General features: G+C 44.9%; 1 protein-coding gene across 1 annotated transcript; it reads left to right on the top strand.

Annotated features, from left to right (window-relative positions):
- Nucleotides 1-3,243: 3,243 nt before the first annotated feature.
- MEIOC (meiosis specific with coiled-coil domain) lies at nucleotides 3,244-19,470 on the top strand (the record flags this gene model as incomplete). The annotated part of the gene is made up of 8 exons (XM_082495043.1): nucleotides 3,244-3,249; nucleotides 4,849-4,974; nucleotides 6,250-6,407; nucleotides 6,538-6,642; nucleotides 8,257-10,114; nucleotides 11,830-11,964; nucleotides 15,951-16,131; nucleotides 19,247-19,470. The coding sequence occupies 8 exons, from the start codon at nucleotides 3,244-3,246 to the stop codon at nucleotides 19,468-19,470; spliced, it is 2,793 nt and encodes a 930-aa protein (XP_082351169.1).
- Between the last annotated feature and the right edge of the window lie 2,870 nt (nucleotides 19,471-22,340).

The following is a 22,340-nucleotide window of genomic DNA, read 5'->3' as shown; positions in this document are numbered from 1 at the left end:
GCAGCTGAGCAGAGTTTCTCTACGTCCCCAAAGAGAAATCACTGCAGAAGGGAAACACCTCTGAAAAGCAGTTGTTAAATATTGCAAATAACCCCTTAGCTTTGGGCAGGTAACTGCTGAGTGGTTCTCGTTGGAGGGAATTTGCTTCCTGGCCTCTGTTGGACATGAAACTGGCTGTGAGACCCAGAAGTGAATACCCGTGTCCATTGAAACAGCATTTGCCTGGAGCGTCCTCCTGGAAGGAGTCTGGTGCTGCTGCACCCCCAGCAGCAAACTCTGGCTGAATGATATGTAATTTGAGGGTGATTCTCACTGCTCAGAGCTTCCCAAATCTCTCTGCAGTGTGACCTTGAATGAGACTCTTACAGAAACAAATGCTGGAAATACAACCTCCAAATTTGTAGGGAAAGAGTGACTTGAGGGGACAGCAAGGGTGGAGCAGCTGGACTCCCCCATTTCAAAGGGGAAAAAATGGTATTTCACCATTTCAAGGGGGGGGGGGGGGGGGGGGGGGGGGAAGCAAAGCTCCCCAAACCAAACTGATGGTCACACCGGTTCCTCTTCAGATCCGGGACCAAAGGGGACCCCAGCTCACCCCGGCTTGGTCCTGAGCTCCAGCCACCACTTGTCTCCCTGAGTGACAGCGCTGCGCCTCAAGGAGCTCTGGGCATGAGGCTCTGAACCAGGGCAGCGCCTTCACCAGGCTTGTCCTGAAGGTCTGCCCCACAGCCAGCCCCTCCCCGGGGCAGGGACATGCTGCGGAGCCGAGACCCTCACTGCAGACCCCTCTCTGCACCCACAATCTCCTCGAGTGAAACCTCCAGCAGACACAACACCTGCATCCCAATTCCTGGGGTGGGCAGGGTGGCCCCACTCCCCCTTGGGATCCAGACCCCTGGGCTGACCCCACTAACGTCCCTGTTACCTGCTGTCGGGCAGTGGGGGAGTCAGAAGCCTGGAGCGTAGCTAGCAACGGGAGATAAAAGAGCTGTATCAAAACACAAATGCCCGCAATCCATAAAAAAAAATTATGCCTCTATCGTCATGAAGTTATCTGTGTACTGCCTTTATCCGCCCAAAGAGAGATGTCCCTAGACTCCATAAAAATAGCTTGAGAAGTGAGAACCAAAATAGCTTGAGAACGGAAAAGAAAAAAAAAGGCAAAGCAAATAAATAAAAAAAAAAAGGCAAAATATCTTGAGAAGTGAAAACATGAGTATGCTTTGGCTTCAGGGCTTTTAGGTTTTCCTTAGGCCTTTTTAGTGAGAACAGCGATATTCATACACTTGGCAGAGCATCTAAACCAGATGGGGCTCCAGGCAACCTGCTGGAGTTGAAGGTGTCCCTGCCCACGGCAGGTGTTGGACTAGGTGACCTGCAAAGGTCCCTTCCCACCCAAACCAGCCCATAACTGGAAGGGAGGAAGGGCTGGCGGCGCTGCGGCCCTGCTGTTGAGCTGGGCTCCCTCTTCCATCAGGTTCCCTCCGGTCTCTCCCTCTACCCCGGCAGCCCCGAGGCTCAGGGACACCCTCGGCTGCTGCCTCCCAGCAGGGGCTCAGCTGGCAGGTCTGGGTGCAGGGACGGGGACCTGCACAGAGGTTTCCTCTTGCTGCTGTGGGCAATGAACAGGGCTCTGCACAGGGCTCTGGGGGGTTTGGTCCCTGGTCCTGGTGTGGAGCTGGGGTGGTGGCAGCTGAGGGCACCCTCGGTGACAGGGCCCACCAGGGTGACGAGACCTAAAGGTGTCAGAGCTGAGGGGGTGCAAGGTCCTGCAGCTGGGGAGGAAGAATGCTAGGCACCAGTACAGGTTAGGGGCGGACCTGCTGGGAAGCAGCTTGGAGGAGAAGGATCTGGGGGTTGTGGTAGACAGTAAATTATCCATGGCCCAGCAATGTGCCCTTGTCGCCAAAAAGGCCAATGGAATCCTGGGCTGCATAGGGAAGAGTGTGGCCAGTAGGTCGAGGGAGGTCATTCTCCCCCTCTACTCTGCACTGGTGAGGCCGCAACTGGAATACTGTGTCCAGTTCTGGGCTCCCCAGTTCAAGAGGGACAGGGAACTGCTGGAGCGAGTCCAGCGAAGAGCAACTAAGATGATTAAGGGCTTGGAGCATCTGCCTTAAAGGCTGAGAGCGCTGGGACTCTTTAGCCTGGAGAAGAGAAGGCTGAGGGGAGACCTTATTATGGCGTACAAGTATCTAAAGGGTGGGTTGAAGGAGGATGGAGCCAGGCTCTTTTCAATGGTTCCAAGTGACAGGACGAGGGGCAATGGGCACAAGTTAGAACACAGGAAGTTCTGTTCAAATACACGGAAACAGTTCTTTACAGTTCGGGTGACAGAGCACTGGCACAGGCTGCCCAGGGAGGTTGTGGAGTCCCCTTCCCTGGAGATTTTCAAGACCCGCCTGGATGCAGTCCTGAGTAATGTGCTCTAGGCAATCCTGCTTTAGCAGGGGAGTTGGACTAGATGATCTCTAGAGGTCCCTTCCAACTCTGATGATTCTGTGATTCTGTGATTCTGGGGTGACAAGACCTGGGGGTAAAAGGGCCTGGGGGTGACAGGGCCCAAGGGGGTGACTGGGCCCAGGGGTGTCTGGGCTGAGGGGGTGACAGGGCCTGAGGGGATGACTGGGCCCAGGGGCATTGGGACTGAGAGGGTGAGAGGGCCTGGGTGTGGTCGAGGCTGAGGGGGTGACAGGGCCCAGGGCTACCTCAGGCCCCGCCCCAACAGAACAGCCGGCCCGGTGCCAGCCCCGCGGCTCTCAAGGGAGGTGCCGGGGCAGCCCCCGGCTCGGAGGCTCCGGCTGCAGCCGTTGTGGCGGGAGGGGCCGATACCGCTTAACGGCCGCGGCGCTGTCTCCGGGTAAACAGCGCCTCATCGGCAGGAGGGGTGAGGGAGGTGGTTTTTCATTGGGTAGCGGTAGCGGATAGGGACCAATAGAAATAAAGATCTGTTGCCAGGATACTAGCTACTGGCTCTCGATGTCTAATGACCGCGTGGAGAACAGAGACGGTCACGCGGTGCGGGGAGGTGCGAGGGAACCGGGCGGCTCCTCATTGGTTATGCGGCTCAGGGGTTGGCCAATCCCCTCGAGCGCGCGGGGCGGGGTGGGTGGTTGGCCCGGCGCGAGGCTAACGGCCGCCCGTCGCCTCAGGCGGCCCGCTATGGCCGCGCGCCGCAGGGTCGGCCCCGCGCGCTGCCGGTAGCCGCCGCCGTCGCTGCAGCCGCCGTCCCGGGGGTCGCTCATGGAGGTGAGGGACGGGGACGGGGACGGGGACGGGGAGAGGCCGGGCCGCGCCGCGCTACGCTACGCTCCCTGTCAGAAACCCAATCGGGGGGCCGGGGCTGTCCCGGGGCACGGGCTTCGCCGCCATCGGTCTTAGCGCGGCGGCGCCCTCCTGTGTGGGGCCGTGCGGAGCTGGGCCCGTCTTGTGGTAACGGGTGCTGTGAAACGATGCTCAAAAGCGTCGGGAAAACACTTTTCAGTGTCCTGAAAAAGTTCCGTTTGGGGGGAAAAAAAAAAAATGGGAGTGTGTGTGGTGTTGGGGGTCGGGGGTTGTCACAGGCTTATAGCAGCTCGCTGTGCAACCGCTGTGGGTGACCCTGCTCTGGCAGGGGGTTGGACTGGGTGATCTCCAGAGGTCCCTTCCATCTCTGAGCAGTCTGTGATTCTGTATGCGGTTCCTCCCGCTTTGAGATCGCAAATCGTGTGTGCTGGGTGTCCTTGCTGACGGAGGAGATAACTAAGGAGAAAACATCATGTAATTAGTATAAAAAATAGAGCTGCGCTCCTCGCTGATTCTGGCTCTGCGTGTTCACGTATTTGTAAAATGTGTGTGAGAAAAACAGTGTGTTAATATATTGGTGTAGCTGCGGTGTAAACTACAGGGAAGATCATGCTGTAGACCACGTACATCAGATGAAGAGTTTATTTCCATTTTCATGTAGAACACCTTTTTATTGAGGTGAGAAGAATAACTTTTTATTGAGATGAGTGCTTGTTCAGAATGCTTGCTGAAGGCTAGTCCTGTGAAACTTCTGAATTTAGTAAGCATTTCAAATGAGCTGCTACGGTAATGTTTTTAAATACTATGCAAATAACTTCACTTTTATTTGTGAGCTAAAGGGCTTTTAGTTAGTAGATTTTATTTTAACTTTAAATTTGCCTTGTGTACCTCACCTGCTGAAGAAGGGAAGAAAAGACACCTAACTCTGTTTTGTTTTCATTCCTTACTCTCAGTGGCCACCTATTTCTGAGCACCTCAAGGTTGGTGATGGGGAGAGGCTGTTTGTGAGGTGGAGGTCGTTTTCCCATAGTTATAGAATGGAGCAGACCCACCATAGCTCCCAGTGTGTGTATTATAGCAAAATTCTAGCTCCTGAAATCTGAAAATGCACACATGTGCATTAGTGTAACATAAATGATGTAATAGGAACAGTGACGAAGGGACGAGAGGTGTCTAGTGGTGCACGGAAGGCTAAAAGATGCATCTGCTGCTGCTGGGGAGAGTGATGATAATTCTCCCGCTTCTGTAGTTAGTGTTGTTCTGTCACGGTTCAGCCCTTCGGGAGCTTAGCTAGTGTAAATAGAGAGAATGTAGATTTCCTCTTAATCTGCACTTCATTTGTCTCCACACACCTTGTGAATTTCTTGTGGTTTGTTGGGTTAAGGTTTTCTCCAAGGGCAAATATGGAAGTGTTCTAATATCAATATGTAGAACCAATTCCTTGAAAACCCAGATGGAGCGGAATTCACAGGTAAATTAAAGTGTTAAAGAAGTTCATGTTCAACTCTCTGGGCTGTGTATAATTATGTCCTTCTACCACTTTTTTTTCCTTGTCTTGCATAGCCTAAAGTTGCCTTGAGAGGTGGCAGTCGCTGCTGGAGCAGCACAGAAGCGGGCGGGAGGCTGACCGATGTATTCAGTAGTGGAATGATGGGCTCTGGCTCGCTATACGCTTGCTACAAATCACAGGTTCAGTTGATTATAAATGGATTTTGTATATGTGTATAAGAGTTCGGGTTGCTTGTAAACAAAATGGTCAAAAAATATTCATAATACAGTTGCTTATATACTGGCAAACATAAAACAGTGTGTTTGATTTATTCATAATAAATCTCCATCATCATAATGTTAATCAGAAAGGACAGTGACTTTTTTTTAATACAGTCACAGATGAAGGACTATGTGGTGTTCAGTAAAACAGTATTTCACTGTGTTCTGTATTCTTCTGTTAGCATAAACAATTGTAGACGAAGTGAGGAGCAAATGACTATTTTTAGGAAAGCTGGGAAGTTGGTAAGAAGGAGAAGCTTAGGTATCGCAACAGGTATTTCTGTGGCAGAGCACAGACGTAGCGTCTAAACGCTCTTATAAAGCAGCCTGTTGAGCAGGGGGTTCTTAGTCTGACCAGCAGAAAATGCCAGGGCAGTTAAGTACATCAGACCTCTCTTTGCATTTTCTTTCATAGCCATAAACTTTCACTGAGGTAAAAGACTCAAATAAGTGAATGAAAACTCATTCCCAATACTTCAAGAATAGACCTATTACTTACTCTACCCAAGAGCTGTGTGGCTTTGTTCTTTCATGTCCTTCAGCCCAGCAGCTGGGCACCTTTCTTGCTTACAAAGTATTTTGCAGACGTGGGGAACAGAGATGTGAAGTAGACACCTGCCCATAGTCAGGCAGAAAGCCTTACTGGGAATAAAACCCAACTGCGGGTGCTGCTTTCTGTAGCTGCTAGACTACTTTCCTCCATAAAGGAGTATATCACGTACCTTTAGCATTTAACCCTGTGAAAACGCTGTTAATTTTCTCAATGACTAAGAGCTAAGAAAGAGTATCATGTTTAAACCAAACGAGCAAATACGCCTTCTCACTTAAACTGGGTAGAAGACCTTTCCTCTAGAAAAGGCTTGGCTAGAAGTTTTCTTCAGTAGCTTATATAACCTGTAACGATTGGCAGGAAGGGGATGTCTCCTGACTCCTGTTGGTGATCATGTATTAGAAACTGGTGCAGACATTTTAGGCTGACATGGCCTGAAATTTCCGCTCCTATGCCTATGTGCGCTGGGCAGTAGTCACCAGCAGAAGTTACTTCTAGCGTTGTGTCAAAAGTATGTGGCTTGCCTGCTTCTCATGCTCCAGTTACTCCAAGGGTGAACTTGGTTACGACCTTGTAGAATGATGAAATGACTATTTGATGTGTTTAATATTAAAATTGGTGCTTGTATTGTACATAAAATGCAGAATGAAGAAAATATAGAGCTACCTCAGACCTACAGTTCTTCCTTTTCAACATCAGAGTACTCTGCACCTGTGGACTCTTCCCTTTTGTATGCACCGTGGTCTACCTATGGAGATGATACTAAGCAGCCTACTGCTTCTCAGATTAATACAAAGTCCAGGTAGTTATTTGTGACAAAGAGAGAATGTGTGTGTTGATGGAGTAGATGGATTGTATTTTTTTATTTAATTTAACTTATGAAATATTTTGAATGACGTAATTGTTTTAATTAACATGCAATTCATTTTTAGGATTCAACCTGAAAGGAATGATTATGGCAGTGAAACAGATTTATATGGACTCGTGTCTAACATCTTGGAAGAACAAGATAAAATGCAGCCGTATTGTGCTGAGGGGTGAGTGTGTTGCCATGCAAGCACTGGTGCCTTCTCTTCCTCTGACAAAAACTCCCCTCGCTGATCTCGGTGTCTGTGTTCAGTTAGTCAGCTTTGCGTCTGCAAAAGAATCATAGAATGGTTTAGGTTGGAAGGGACCTTGAAGATCATGGAGTTTCAACCCCCTGCCATAGGCAGGGGCACCTCCCACTAGACCAGGTTGCTCGAAGTCCTCATGCACTTTATGGCTTCCCTTCCTTCCCCCTAACCTTCTAATATTTCACTTGTGATACTTGAAAGCTTTTCTCTGGGTGCTCAAATTACATGGTAGTGTCTAGCTTTCTGGTATTTACAGAACTTTTTAATTGGCGTTTTTAAAATAAGCTTTTAACAAGCATTGTAGAAATACTGTATTCAGATAAATTTCTGGGAATATATGCCTTGGCCTGTTTGGTTTTTTTTAGATCAACTCAACTCAGACTTTAGGTTTCTTTTTTGATTAATTTCAGTTCATAGAAAGAGTGCACAAAACACAAAATCATATTCTTTCACCCTTTTCTGAACTGGCAGGAGAGAAGAATTAATGCAAAATGAATATTTCTTGATGTTAGTGCTACCTAAGCAATATTTGCATATCTAAATGTCAGATTTGTTACGCCTATATTCTAGCACCAGAAGAAACTGTTAGATAGTCATAATAACTTGACACAGAAGGATTCAGATTCGGCATCCCCAAGATACTTGGAGAGCTCGTGGTTGTCTGCCCAAATCTGAGTATTCTAGGGGATAAGAAAGGGAATCCAGTTCTCAAGGTTCTCAAGCCAGGCACCACTCTTCCCTTCTGTCTTCTCCCAAAATTCCAGTGATTTCTGTATGTGTGCTGAGTTATGTGGCCAAAGTGAGGGAAGACTTTAGAGAGAGTCAGTCTTGATCACAAGGTGGCTTACTAATTCCTTTGCTTCACACAGTTAAGGTTGGATTCCTGTTTTCAATATTGCCAAATTTGGCTGTGACTGTAATGACTTCCAGGCACAATTCCATTTTTTTACTTAGTCTTTTTACAGCTTTCCTTGACGATTAGGGATTGTCCTGTGCTAATCCACAGTAATCAGTGAAAGGAAAGGAAATGTGCAGAGATGCTTATTCTTGATCTACCTGCAGGAAGCAGTGTAAGCCAGTGTAAAACATGGGCGATTCTGAATCAATAAGCAAGATGATACAGAGAAGCATTTTGTCTGGTGTGCTAGGACGTGGCTTTGAAAGGTTGTGGGTGGTTTGGCAAGTGTGATTATCTTAACTTGTTGCTTATCCAGGAGTATTTTGGTGGTGGCAGACAGTAAATCTCTTGACGGGATTGACTGACCATAATTCGGTGTATACGCATCGCTTGCAGTTTGAAGGCATTGTATGGATCCCCTAAGGTACAGGGGTGGTTTTAGACAAGCCAGAATCAGTTTTCTCATCTAGTTAAGGGAAACTGCAAAGATGAGGATAGAAGTTGGAGTAAGACATCACTGAATCATTCCAGAGAAGTGGTTGGGGGAAGAACTGGATTTTTAAACCTATTTCTGCATTTGGGGATGGAAGAGGAGCGCCAGTTATAAGAATCTAACCATGTATTTCTTGTTTTTCAAGGAGTTGCCCTTCCAACTTGAAGTCAGTGTGGCCCATGAATGCAACCAGAATCGTAGACCACCATGACCTGCTGCCAGAAACTAAAAGACCAGTTGTCGGAGCTGTCTCACAACAGGGTTTTTTTAGTAGCGAATCCGTATCTGCTGCTGAAAAACAGTACTTGCAAAGTGGTAATCTTGCATCACAGCAAAAAGTAGAGGAATGTTGTCATGGGTTTACTGGCATAGACCTTGAAGAGCTGTGTTTCTATCCTTCTCGGAATGATCATGCCAACTGTTGCAACGTGCAGACTAGTGAGAATGTTAAGACAACACCCATGTATCAGAACTATCCATACATCAAAAACACCTTTACACCCCAAGCTGGGTATTCAGAATTAATCAAAGACTTGGGAGACGATGCCTGTTCTTATGGAAGAGAGAAGGTGTGTCCCAAAGGAGCAGATGCACAGTTGCACCAAAAGCGGGCAGAAACATTTCTTCCGCAGTTTTACAGATACAATGAAAACACCGATTTTAGTAGATATGCTGAGTATTCTCATGCTAGTAAATCAAAACCAAACAAGAGCACCAACTGTAGCCTCCAAGAAAATAAAAAGTTAGTAAATGGAACCATTGAGGCACCATCTCTGGACACAGACGCCTATATTAAATTATTTCAAGTTAAATCAGGAACTCAGAAAAAACCTGAAGATACAATTTCAGATCAGCAAAACTTTACATTTCCCAAGGCTGTAGGACTTCTATCAGAAAAACAATGTGCAAATGATGCTTCATTCTGCACTGATTTGGGGCAAAAATTTGAATGTGGACTAAAATCATTTGCAGCTTGTCCAGGGACTGGTGACTGGGCAAATGGTGTAGAAAAGCAGCAGTTTTTCAAGTCCGATCTTCAGAATTCTGAATACTGTAAATCACTTCCATTATTACCAAACTCGGCCAATCCTTCAGCAGGCACTAATGTGAGGCCAGCTTGGATGAACATTCAGACTAAAACTGCGGCTTCTGTCCCATTTCAGAATCCAAGTCCTTTGTTGAAACTGAATAATCATTTACCTGCTTTTCCAAAAAGTTCCAGTCATTCTAATGATTTTTTTCAGTTATCATCTTCAAATTTCCCTTTAAATAGTAATGTATTTCACAAATACTGTCAAGATAATCCATTTTTTTCAAGTCCTGATTTTGGTTATAACACTGCAGAACGAGCTCGCTCTGCTGCTTGCATGGAAGCACTACTTAGGAGTGGAGAAGAGAATCTCATTGAGTATTTAAGTGAAAAGAAATTGAAGCAGCCAAACGGATTCTGCGACAATTATTCAGCTCAGCAGTTTGGGATCATTGAAAATATGAACAAACACCATTTCCAGTTGAAGCCACAGAGTGAGCACTTTGATCTGGAAGGGCAAAAACATGCAGATGGGTTGTTGCAGACCATGTACCAAGATTTACTGGAGTCTCAGAGTCAGTTTAATCTCAGGCAGGGGAGCGGAGACAGTAATGCCATCAATTCTATGACTTGCCTACAGGCTCCAGGCTTTTCCAACAACTGCATGATGGGTGACTTCAGGCGTAACCAGCAGCTTGGTTCAAGTGCATTCCCCTTGAGATCAGCTCGTCTGTTTGGCCGTTCCATTGTCCCTCTGATGGAGTCTCCAGACTTGTTCTCCCACGACGATTTCAAACGCTTCTACCCTTATTTTAACGATAAGATGTGTGGTGACAGTTCTTTTTCTGGTTTTGTACCAGCATTTGGACTTCAAAGGCAAGTTAAAACCCGTAGTGGGCCTGCCAGTGAACTTCATGTTAGACTAGAAGAATGTTATGAACAGTGGAGAGCTTTGGAGAAAGAAAGAAAGAAGGTAAAAAAAAAAAAAAACAACAAAAAAAACAACAAAAAAACCCACAAACAACAAAAAAAACCCCACCAAATTAATGTGCTGTATCACAGATTTGATGTAGATCTCATCCTGCTCAGTCGAGTTAGAGGTCATGGGTAATTCTCACTGTTATGAGTTGAAATGCTTAATGGGACTTCAAAGGTAAAAGACTTTGCTTTCCTATATATTTGGGAACAAACCCAGAAGTTTTGGTTTGTAGGTTTGTAGCCTGGGTGGGAGCATAACTAGTGCTGTATTGAATGTTGCACTTAAAGCAGGACTTCAGTGACTTTTTCAGCCCGTGTGTTGTGTCACTAGCAAAGCCGTGTTACACTTTCTTTTTTTAATACAATAAATACAATGAGTCTGGAAATTTGGAAAGCAGAACCATTAATTTTATTTTTAATTGGGACTAAACTTTAATCCTTTCAAGAATTAATTAAATTTCTTAGGCCATACACTTTTAGTTCTTTCGATGAGTTCTTCTCACCTCCTGTTTCCCTGATGTTTTAAACCTAAGATGTATTTGAAGCAGCTCTTTATTGAAGAAAGGGTAATATTAAAACACTTGATCAAGACTCAGGTAGTTCTGTATGAAGCCCTACTGAAAGCAATTGCCCTTTTTTGGTCATCAGTGAAAGTGCTTCAGGCTGCCTTTGAATGTAAAAGCTGCCTTAATTTCACCAGTTTTGCTGGTATTGAAATTCAGAAATGATCCGGAGCTGTGACCTTCTGAGAGAGAAGCTTGACCAATGTTCAGTGTTACCTGGGAATTGTGTGGGCTGGACATGTGGCTGTCACCTTCTCTGCGGAAGCTCTGCGGGGCCAGTCACCTGAAGAAACTTCATTATGAGGGGATGTAATGCAGGAAGGGGTTTGCCAAAGTGTTTCCTGACAAAAGCCAGTTGTTCCTTTGAATAGAGGGTTAGAGAGAGAAGGAGCCCGACTTGAGAGGGGAGGTTGATATCCAGGCTTGCAGAAGAGTGCAAAAGAGAGAGTTAACACATGCTGAGAAGTGGGGGGGAGGGGTGTGTGTGGAGAAAATTAGGCTGCAGCTTCATGTGGAGCACCACCACACAATCTAAGAAATGCGATTTTAAAACAGATTTAGCCAACTATATGGTGTTATAGGTGTTGCAGAGTGACATAACAATGGGGTGAGAGAAATTGAAATTTGAAATCTTGCAGTCAGGTTTCAAAGTAATTTTCTGATGGCTAAATAAAATGTGATTTCATTTTAACCAAAAAAAAAAAAAAAGCTTTCTGTAGTTTGACTAATCTGTACAAAATTTAGGTTAATTGCTGACTTAATTTTATTTTAATTTTGTGGATGAGGTCCACACCTGTTTGCTTGTTCTTTTTTGCCTTGTAATTCTAACTTGCCTCCATTTTATTTACAGGCAAAATTAGTGCAGGCTGTAGTCAGAGTGTGAGAAGACATAGCACTTCTGAAACACATTATGTTGGCATAATCACTTTAGTTGAACTGTTTTGAGTAAAGTGGTTGTTCACTTTAAACGGGTGATTTTCTTACCAAGTGGTTAAATCCCAAATGCATGAATCCTCATTATCTGCTTTAAAAAAATTCAAAACTCTGACGGAAAAAATTTGCATATCTGATATTTCTTCTTATTTCTGTAGTAAAGCACACTTTGCAGGTTACATTCTTAGGGAGTTATTCTTTTGTTTTCCTGCAGACTGAATCAGCTCTTGCTAAGAACTTCCAAGGGAAAAAGGTTTCCAGTGCTAACAACACTCCGATTCCAAGGCTGACATCAAACCCATCAAGAGTTGATCGCTTAATTGTGGATCAGCTACGTGAACAAGCCAGAGTGAGTTGTAGGATTAAAAAAAAAAAAAACCAAAACAAAAAAAAAAACAACCAAACCTATTGAACTTATGACAGAGAACTTAGAGAACAGTATAAGATATGTAAGATGATCGGAGCAGCTTTTCCCAAAATAGCTTTGTTCTTCAGTGCTGTGCGGGGAATAATCTTTCAGCAGTCCCTGCTAGAATTTTTACAGCTCCAGGTTCATTGCTGCTGTTACCAGGGAACCCACTGAGGAGCTGAGGCTCACGTTTATGCGCATACATGCCAGGAGGATCTGTTCTCTAGTACAAGAGCGTGCATGAGATGCCAGAATCAGTCATCTAGCCTAACTGCTTGCATAGCTCCAAGATGTGCCTGACCTTGGAGCTCTGCTGTTTGGAGCAGCTCAGCAGAGAAATGTTCACTATAGATTTGTAGACACTGTATTAGAGAAAGTATTTGTGAGGAAAAAAGCAAGTTAAATTAATGTTTGTAAGACTTTTATATATATTTGCTTGAGAGTTGTTTTTTTGTAATACAGAAGAGTTAATTGATGCAACTTCAGACAGAATTTCTGTTACTAATTTGCTACTTAGGCCAAACAGCCATAACCTGGAGGGCAAGTGTGACTGGTGTCTTTTGCGTTGCCTGTGGTTCTGTGCCCAAATGATGGTGGCAGTGTGCAGTGTTGGGCTTCTTTGTGAGGCAGCAGCCTGCGCAGAATTCTGCAAGGGAGACTAGAGGGAGGAGGCGAGCGCAAGCAGAGCTCATCTGTGCTGCCAGCAGAATAACAAGGATCTGGTCTGGCTCTTCTGAGGCTGAGAGGCCAGAGCCAGGATGCTCATGCTGCAGGAGGAGGAGAAATGTGGGCTGAAGGCCCCCCCTGCGAGGGGACGTGGGATTAAAGGCAGCAGCTGTTGTTCTGAGAAATGCTGGTTCTTGGAGGAACCAGTACTGCTGAGCTCAGCTGCCCCCAAGGCAGCGGTGCTAAGAAGCAGTTTTTTCCGAGCAGCCTAAGGCAGGTGAAATAAGCATTGGAGCCATGTCTGCTAACTGCTGGCTGAGATCTGGCTTGTGCAGCTGCCTGGTCTTATTCGTACAGCTGAGTACAGTGAAAGATAGGTTGATAGGCTTAGTGTGCCTTTTTTAAACAACTATTTTATGAATCCCAAAACAACAGTGTTAAGAAGTTTCCACTTCAAGAAGGCTTGCCTGTCCTTGTCCTAGGACGTTAAAACTGCATCTAAAGAAGAACTTTGTCTTCTTTAGCCGCTTGAGGAACCAAACCTAAGGGTGTAGAACCTCAAACGCTTGTTAGGTACCAACTGAAAAGTAGTTTTAAGGATGCTGAAACATCCTAACATAGGGCTGTTAGACCTGGATTCCAAGATCAAAAAGCTTAGTGATGGCCAAAGAGAAACACTAGTACGAAGTTTCAAGTGGAAGTTGAGCTGGCTGAACATGGGACTAAGTCTTCGTTGTGCAGAGCATCTAGTTAAAATCCTCTTGGTGGTCATGCACTTTACTTTGTTTTTCTCATTTGAGGCTTCTGCTTGCAGGTGCTTTCAGTCCCAGAATAAAGAATAGCTGCTGGAGAGGTGACAGTAGCTTCCTTCACTATGCATTGGTAGTTGTTAAAACCACTTAATGGTCAGAGAACAAACTTTAAACCAGGATCTTCTCTCTACGGGCTGTGTCTCATCTCCCTTGTCTCGGGACATGTAAATCCACAGCTCTGTTGTTACTGGGGAATGCCATAGTCATCCCACTGTCGGGTAATCTGAGGCTGGAGCTTGTTCTGTTGAAGCTCTTCTAGTCTGGACTCGTAGGGATTTCTGCCAGAGAGGGGAAATACCAGTTTATTTCTAGTAGTGGGGATATCTGTACAGGTGGAGAAAGCGCTATAGTCCCTGCTCCAAATACAGTGTTTCCTGAAGAACAGCCATCAAAGCTGGGCCTGAAATGTCAGGCCTTATCCCATGGTGTATGCTTACCTCTGGACTGTGGGGTCCGTGGCTCTGCTGGCTGTTTTGCTGGGACCCTGCCATTGCAGCAGTCAGCCTCAGCATCACTGGCGGCTTCCTGCTTTTCCCAGTGAAGGATCTGCATTACTGGGCAAGCCCTGTGACCGTCAAAGGGCATCAGTTGTGCTTTGCAAGAGAAGGGCAGGTTTAGTTCACACCTCCCGAGTTGTGAGTGGAAGGAAGTGTCTCTTGGGAGTGCAGGATGAACTTCTGAAAAACCTGAGGGGATGGGAAAGCAAGCATTTGAGCCTTCAGTCGTTCCTGTTGGGTTGCTGGGGCAGCCCAGCTTTGCTGACTCTTGTGGATTTTGCTTTTAGACACCTGGCACTTCTCCCAGGCTTAGTATAAAGAACATAGGCATTTAACTATCAGCTGTGGATCCCACTGGATGAGGTTGTGGTACCTGAAAACCAGGTCTTCAGAATGTAATTCCTTTTGTGGATATACTGTTAAGTAAGACTGGCAAATGACTGTCAGGTTCATCTTGCTTTGTTTCACTTGCTTACGTAATCCTACTATGCCACTCCTTAAAATCTGGCTTTTTCTTCAGAAACAAATCTAGTGATTTTCAAACAATCTTACCTACTTTAGTTTCCTGTTGTAGTGACTGATCCCTCAGTTGTTCGTGTAAAGTTCTCCCTTCGCTTTTTTTTTTTTTTAAACTCTCAGCTTCCTTACAAATGTGAAATGTCACTTTTTGAGTTTATTGGTTGTTGCTGCTGTCACAGTAACTTGTGCAGTTTATTCCTGCCTATATTTTTTTGCACCCCCCAGGCTTTTGCAGGGTCTAAGGGAGAGCAGGACAAGTCTGGCAGTGGGAACTTGCTCCTGCCTGAATGCTCTCTCCTGAGCCCTTAGCAAGGAGTAGGCTGCTCTGTTCTGCAGCTGTGGATGCTGTTACCAAAATAACTGTCTTGGCCAGCAGCCTGCTCTGAGGATACTTGGGCAGGTTGGGCAAATTGTCCTGGTTCAAATGCTTTTGTCAGCCACTCTTTCTTATGTTTTAAAAACTCCATGCCAGTCCTTTTCCTGGGGAAGCCTACAATTGTTTTGTTGCAAGGAAACATCAAGAGCATCGCTTTGTATTGTGCTCCCAGACCCTCTGTTTCTTATTTTAAACCTGTGGATGACCATTAATCATCAGGCTTCTTTGTAGGTCATCAAGTGTAGCCATCGCCCAATAAACATTACAATTTCAGAATTCTGAGTTTTATATCATTCTGCAGACCAATAACCATGTCCTTCAGTGGTCTGTGAACCACGGTTGAGGAATTGCTCACCAAAGGGAAATTCATAGTAATGTGGCTGTTGTAGGATAAACAAACATGCAGATTTTCAATTAACTAATCAAAACTGAAAGATTTTTGAGTGCTTGTGCTCAATATTCTTTGAAAGAGCTCCTTCAGTGATGAGTATCCATCCTGAAAGTCAGCCTATGTGTGTGGTTCCACAGCAGCTTTGACCAATCCAAACTGACACTGCTGCTCTCCCACGTTGCCCATTGCTTTGTGCCAGCGCAGCACAAGGAGATCATCTGAGTGAAAAACGGCCGGTCTTTGTGGCATTGGTTTTCACCTGGATAATTGCGACAGTGCTGATGGAAGGGAGGACCACAGTGGTCTTGATTCAGAGGAATGCACGTTGTCATGGTACCACCTCCTGTCACATGGTCGTCTCAAGGTTGTATTTATCTATTATGAACTAGCAAGCTGGGTGTCCTAATATTTGAGTATTTTAGCTTTGCTCTTGTGCTGTGCACACCCAGGTATTCTACAGCTTCAGTTTTGGAGAAGAAGAAATCCTAGGTAAGAATTTAACTAGTATTTAAATGTAACTAACTAGAATTTAACTGTAACTTTATGAACTGTTCTCAAAAGGAAATAATAGTTATCATTACTCTATTCTTCCTAATCTAGTTAATTTTCTTGTAAGTCTAGATGAGTATAGTTTGAACTCCTGTAACATGTAAAATGTTTATTAGGTTGTGACTTTACTGGGAAAAATGGAGCGCCTTCGCAGTTCTCCCCTTCATGCTAACATTTCTACTGCTCTTGATAAACATCTGGAGGTAATTCATGTAGTGCAGTCACGTAGAAAAGATGAAATTGGAAATGCTTCAAATCGACAGAGGCAAGGAGCTCCCAGATGCCAAGATGACAGAGGTATAACTATGCTTATGTACTTTTATAAGGTAGCTGAAAAACTACACATATTGCAAGTCTATAAAAAAATTAAGTGTGAGGGGTTTCATATTAAAGTTTTAATTTATTTTTCATGTCTAGAGCTTTGAGAAAGGCAGACTGTATGGGGTTTAGATGACGATTTTGAGAGGACACTAAAAGTGGGGTTTAGAGATAAATGGTTAAATTAATTTGGAGTGCATTTAATTAATAAACTAGCAACTAATGAAAAGGTAGCGGGGTTGGTTTTGTACTGCAGTTTTGGATTGGAGATGGTGTTAAGCTATTGTCTCTCTTCCCCCTGTCCCTCACGTTCCTGTTCCCGTCCCCCCTCTAGCCCTGTCTGTATTTCTGTGGAGAACTTCATTGGTATCTCCGTGCTGAATCTGTGCAGAGAGACCAAGATGTGTTATGAATGGATTGCCTCTTCAAGCATGTTCTGGCGTACATTGACATAAAATACAAATCATATTTTAGATGGATACACAAAAATATATTGGTCAGAATGTTTTTATTCTTAATGGTATCTAAAACATGCAGAATATTCAGCTTAATCCTTCACTAGTACACAGGCGGAATGGCAGATTCCCTTCTCTCTTAGATGTGAGGCAGAATAAATTCCTGCTGCCTGTGGTGCTCTGATCTGTGACATTGTGTTGGAAGCTCTCTTCCATTTCTGAGTCCTCTGTTCACTTCCTGCCTTTGTTTCCACAACTGAATTAGATGGATTATTTTACACCTTCAGGGTATCCCATCATGCAGCTCTGTAATTCTCAAGGTTACTTCAAAAGATACACTATAGCAATTTTTCTTTTCGCCTGTTCACCATCATTCTTGTTCCTCTTTACCTTGATTGATGATTATGTGACTTGTTAAGATGAAGGGGGTTTTTGAGTGTTGAAGCCCATGAAAATAATTGGTGCTTGCTTTACTTGGTCTTATGTCTTAACCAGATCAGTGAGCTTTTTGGAATTGAGTAGTCTGGAAAAGAGTAGGTGTCAGACCCTAAGATCTGCTCCTTGGGCAAAGAGAAGAGAACCAAGTGGGCTTTGTGCAGCAGGATCTCATTACTTAACTAGAAGGGTTGCACTTTATTTTTCTACCTGTCATCCTCCATACTGCCCATCTCCAAGATGCATGAGCCTGTTGTGGCAGTTGGGGAGGGTTCTTCTAACAGTAGATTATTGAACGTAGTAACTCTATTTGCTGCATGTCTGGGAGAGCCTTGAGGAACATGCCTGAAGCTGCGCATCTCTCTTTGGCAGAGCTTTCTTGTTTTATTTGCAAAGAGGTCTTCCCTGGCCCAACCTTGTTTTCACAGCACCTTTCTATTCCATCTGATCCGATATTAAGTATCTTATCAGGCAGGACCTGTCTGTTGTGTCCTGTTTGCCAGGAAGTTTGATTTAAACAAAATTCATATGTGAGCTGTGGTCATCTCTTCTCCCAGCCCCCCCCCCGTCCCCCCCAACTTTAGTTGCAACACTGATTTGCTTCAGTGGGAAGCAGCTGGATCTGAGCTACACCATACCTGTTGTATTCATGCACAGCGTGGGTCTGAAAAACTGTGTGGAACTGTACGAGGTATCTGGCAGTTGTTTATAAATGTTTCTGACCACTTAATGAAGGTCTGGAAGAAATGATCAGGAAAAGGGTTTTATGGAGTGCCATGTCACCCAGAACAACCATCAAATCTGTCAGAGCTGTCTGACCATACCTCTGCTTTGAGATTGCTCTAGGTTCAGTGTTGAAGATCTTTCAGAAGGCTACAGAAGTTATTAATCATCATTAGAGGGGAGAAAAGACGTTTTTCGTGTCTGTAACTCTCAGGCACTGCATTCAGCCAAAGACTTTAAAACAACTCTTCCTTGTTACCGTGGGATTTTCCCTTCTTCTCCAGTAGTGACCCAAGTGCCAACTGTATCTTACAGCTTTGAGATGCATTTTTATGTGAGTGTCACTTGTTTCTTAGCTTCTTCTAGGCAGTCCAGGTGACACCGTTCTGTGGTCTCTTCTTGATTCTACAGAGCTTGGTGTGGAAATTCAAATTTTGCAAATACAAGACCTGATAATCATGTCCTCCCACTCTGTATTCTGTCCTTTATTTCTCTGGAGTTACCCTTTCAAACACCACCTTCAAAAATGCCTTGGATGGCTGACGCTTGTGTTGAACAAGTGGGTTTTCATGGTGATTCTTCAGTTACGTAAACCAGTTTTCTGTACCACTCCTTCCACCCGCTTTAGCGGTGGTCGCTGCAGAGGAATGGGTGGTTGCTCTGTGTAGAAGGAAGCAGGGATGTCTCAGAATGGGTTTTGCAGAAACCAGCCCGGGGAGTGAGAACCAGAGGAGGTGGTGAAGAGGAGTGGTAAGAGGATAAGGTTGGGCCTTTACATTCTGCCCTGTTCTGAGGCACCCCTAAGTGTACCCCCAGGAGGGGAATGCTTTCACCTGGAGCAGTGAATCCAAGCACACTGATTCAGGGTAGGTGCCAGCTTTTTGCAATAAATGAAACTGCAGCCGTGCTCACTGAGTGCGGGGACTTGGAAGAGCAGAGTGTAAGTCAGTCTTCCACCACTTCCAAACCCCATGAAGTCTCTGAGCAGGGAGGCACGTGCACGTGTGCTTTCTGTGCAGCCCAACAGTGTAGTTTTGCAGCACACGATCTGTATGCTGCCATAAATGAGCTATTCTTTCACCTGTACTAAGGATTTCTTAGGCAAGATGGGCAAAGGGTCTGGTGGGGTTGCTGTGAACATTCAGCTATAAGCTTGTGCAGGAAGGGGTGAGATGCCTTTAGTGTGTGTGTACGTGGCACGCTTTTGAAACCAGAGGTGACTATAAGGCTTAAGGTGCTCCTGGTAATGGGTGACAGCTAAGTAGGAGCTTTAAAATAAATACCTAAATTCCATATACTCTGGGTCTGAGGGCCTAAAAATCACTACTTTCTTAGATTTTAAAGAGACAGACACAAAATCAGACACTGAAAAGGGCCTAAAAAGTTTTGCTCTTTTTAGCCTTGCCAGGGTAAATTAATCCCAAACAGTGCTTGCTGATGACCTGTGTAATAAAGATTAAAATGCCGTTTCCTCCCTGCAGATGTGTTTGCTCTCGCTTTGGCAATTAGAGAGATGAGCGTAGCAACGCGTAAAGCCCGTACGACTCTCTGGTGCGCGTTCCAGATGACCTTACCAAAATCTTCAGCCGGAAAACTAGACCGAGAGAAAGCTCTGCGGGAGACAGTGCAGCCTGAAGAAAAAGCGTGCAAAAACACAAGCAGCTGCGGTGTCCCAAATCAGAAGGCTGAAGTAAGCAAGCACTAATGAAATACCAGTTGCAGGCAAAAATATACTATGCAGTCTGGATGGATGAGAGATGATGCACCAATTCTTTTTAATTATTTGTAAAGTTTGAACTACTAATATTCATATTTAAAGCTGTATCTTGATGAGAAGTTGCATTTGCTTTAAGGGCTCTCGAGTTCTACTTAAACGGTTAACGTGACAGGCGGTGTCAGAATATTGTAAAGCCGAACTGGTGAGTGTTAACTTAAAAAATAATCAGACTAATTAATTAACAGCCAAGATATTATTTAACTTCTGCAGGTGAACCCTGGTGTACAACTTTTCCGATAACTTCTTTTAGTTTTGCTTGAGGAAATAGGTTTTAAAATAATGATTCTTAAAGACTGTAGTCTGATGGAATGTCCGGTCAGTGTCAGATAAGATTGTGATGTAAAAATGGTTTCTTTATCGAACTAGTACCTGGAAACAGGAGGAAAAAATGCAAAGAATACCCAATATTCGTGTGAAATTAAATATTTAAAATATAAATATTTATGAATTTGAGATTTTAGAATGTAAGTTTGTGAAAGGAGATGCACCAGGTTCTACTAAATTACTGGTATGACAAAATTGCTGTTGTGAAACCATGCAATTTAGTAAATGTGTTCAAATCATTTGAGCATGCTCTTGGGGGGGGGGAGGAAGAACCTCTGTTTTAAAGTATTTAAACATAATCAAAATATGACACGCACACAGGATTATCCTTGAAAGAGCTGTGCAGCAGCTGAAATGATGAGTGTTGTTTTTAATACCTTCACTTTAAAATTGGAAGAGGCATCACAAAGTTTTGAAATTTAGGTTTTCTTAAAGTTACTCTTTCACTCGTTTGGTTTGGAATTTGGTTGTCGTATTTTAGACTTATTAGTTTACGTCTGCATTTTTGACAGCTATTAATACTTGGTGTTTCTCTGCACATCTTAATCTGTCTGGCATGTAAGTAACTTATTCACTGATACGGAACATTGGTATTATGTGGCTCAGGAGATAGGGGGGTTTAACACTTCTAGCATCGCATTTATAATGTGTGGATTAAATTTATTCAGCTGCCCTTGCCCAGATACCCTGCAATTGCAATGTCTGTGTTCTTCCTACTTCTGGAAATCCTGATACGCAAAAGGTGTGATCGCACCGCGTAAATTGTCGTTAGATAATGTGAGAGAGAAACTGCATGAGAATGCAGCGGGAAGTGGAGTAACCGTTTTGATCACTGAAAAGACCGCAAGCACTGCTGGCGTGAGTGTATTGGGGCAGGAGAACAAAGTCCATCTTCATACCGCAAGTCACTGCATTAGGATTTGTTAAGTTTAACCTAGGACATGTTGATGTTAAAAGGGATACTGTACTGACTTTCGTCTGTCTGGTAAGAAATAAATTAGCTTTTGTTGACAAGCATTTGTTCTGCCGTTGTCTTCACAGCCTCACCTCCTAGAATGTGATCCATTAAGAGGGACTGTAATTTTTGGTTAGTTACTGAAGTATGTTAAGAGGTGGTCACAGGAGCGGAGTGGGAGATCCCTCAGGCAGATCCAATCTAATCAGTAAATTTAGGTATGTAAAATATTTAATAAGGACTGCAAATCAATCTGTAAATACTGCACTTAAAGTTAGTCATCACGTAAGCTCACTATACGTATCTCAAATGTTACAAACATGCAGAAAATGTCCCTTAGCCAGCCATCGTGGCCTGGTGTCAGTGAGGGATCTCTGCTCGAGGGGTGACCTCGAGAGGTGTCCCTGCTGGAGGGGAGATCCCCGCCGCACAGCCAGCTGCTGTGGGGGCAGAGCTCAAGGGGCCCTAATGCCCGCAGATATTTATAGCATCATGTGGGTGATTCGTAGTCAGATTTTGTGCTCTGTTCACTCAGTTTTGATGACTTATCAGGCCAGTCTCCAGCCAAACCAGGGGTTTTTGGGCTCACATAACCTCACATAACAGGATTCAGTTAGTGCAAATGGGAGGAGCACATCCATCCTGGAGGTGATAACTGAAATCACTCTTTTGTAGAGAGAAATGACTGTAACTTCAGACAAACCAAGGGAAAGATCTGTCAGTGCAGTAAAGCCAAAGTGGTGGATTTTTTTTTTTTCCCCCTGCAATATCTTGTTAGTTAGAAGCTCTGTACTGTCAGAGAAAGCTTGTGTCATCATTTCAGTCTCTGCGCTAGAAACCTCTGGAGTTGGTCTGGAGTATTATTCCTACTCTACACTTGGTTCTGATGCCAGTAATGCGTTCCTGAGCCCAAGTGTCAGGTCAGCATCAGTGCTCTGCTCTCCAGGTGCAATGTCTGCTCTGGGCACCAAATCGATAGCAGACATTGCCCCGGGGTGACTGATGCAGTTCTGGGGGGTGATGGCAGCCCTGTGGGGTGACGGCAGACCCATAGCCTCCCACACTGGGCAGCACCAGCTCTGCTGAAACAGGCTTGTGGCCAAGGGGCAGCTTGAGCCCCTCGGGTAGAGCAGGTTCAGGGGCTTGTGCGGTTACACAGCACGCTCCTGGCATTCCAATGCCGGTTGCTGGTGAAGCTGCTGTGCTGTGGCGCTGTTGGGTGGTTGTGGGTCTCCTGCTCTGCCCCAGGGTGTTTCTGCTGAAGACCTGGGGTGCTGGGATGGACCTTCCCTCTGCTCCTGGTCCCCTGTCCCTGAAAGGGCCTTTCTTAACTGAGAGTAATGTCTTGGCTACCCGGACACAAAACGAACTCGCAGCCTGTGCAGTCTGTGCGTGCAGGGTGTGACTGGTACCAGTGAAGGGGAGAGGGAGCTCCTGTAGTACACTCGGGACTGTGCCCTTCGGTCCACACCCCTTTCTGCTGAATGTATACATTTTGGCAGATACAGTATAGCTTTGT

This window comes from Vanellus vanellus (assembly GCF_965231255.1).
Source record: "Vanellus vanellus genome assembly, chromosome: 24".
NCBI classification, from domain to species: domain Eukaryota; kingdom Metazoa; phylum Chordata; class Aves; order Charadriiformes; family Charadriidae; genus Vanellus; species Vanellus vanellus.
Note: the sequence above shows the minus strand (reverse complement) of the source record. Positions and strands in the feature narration are given on the sequence as shown.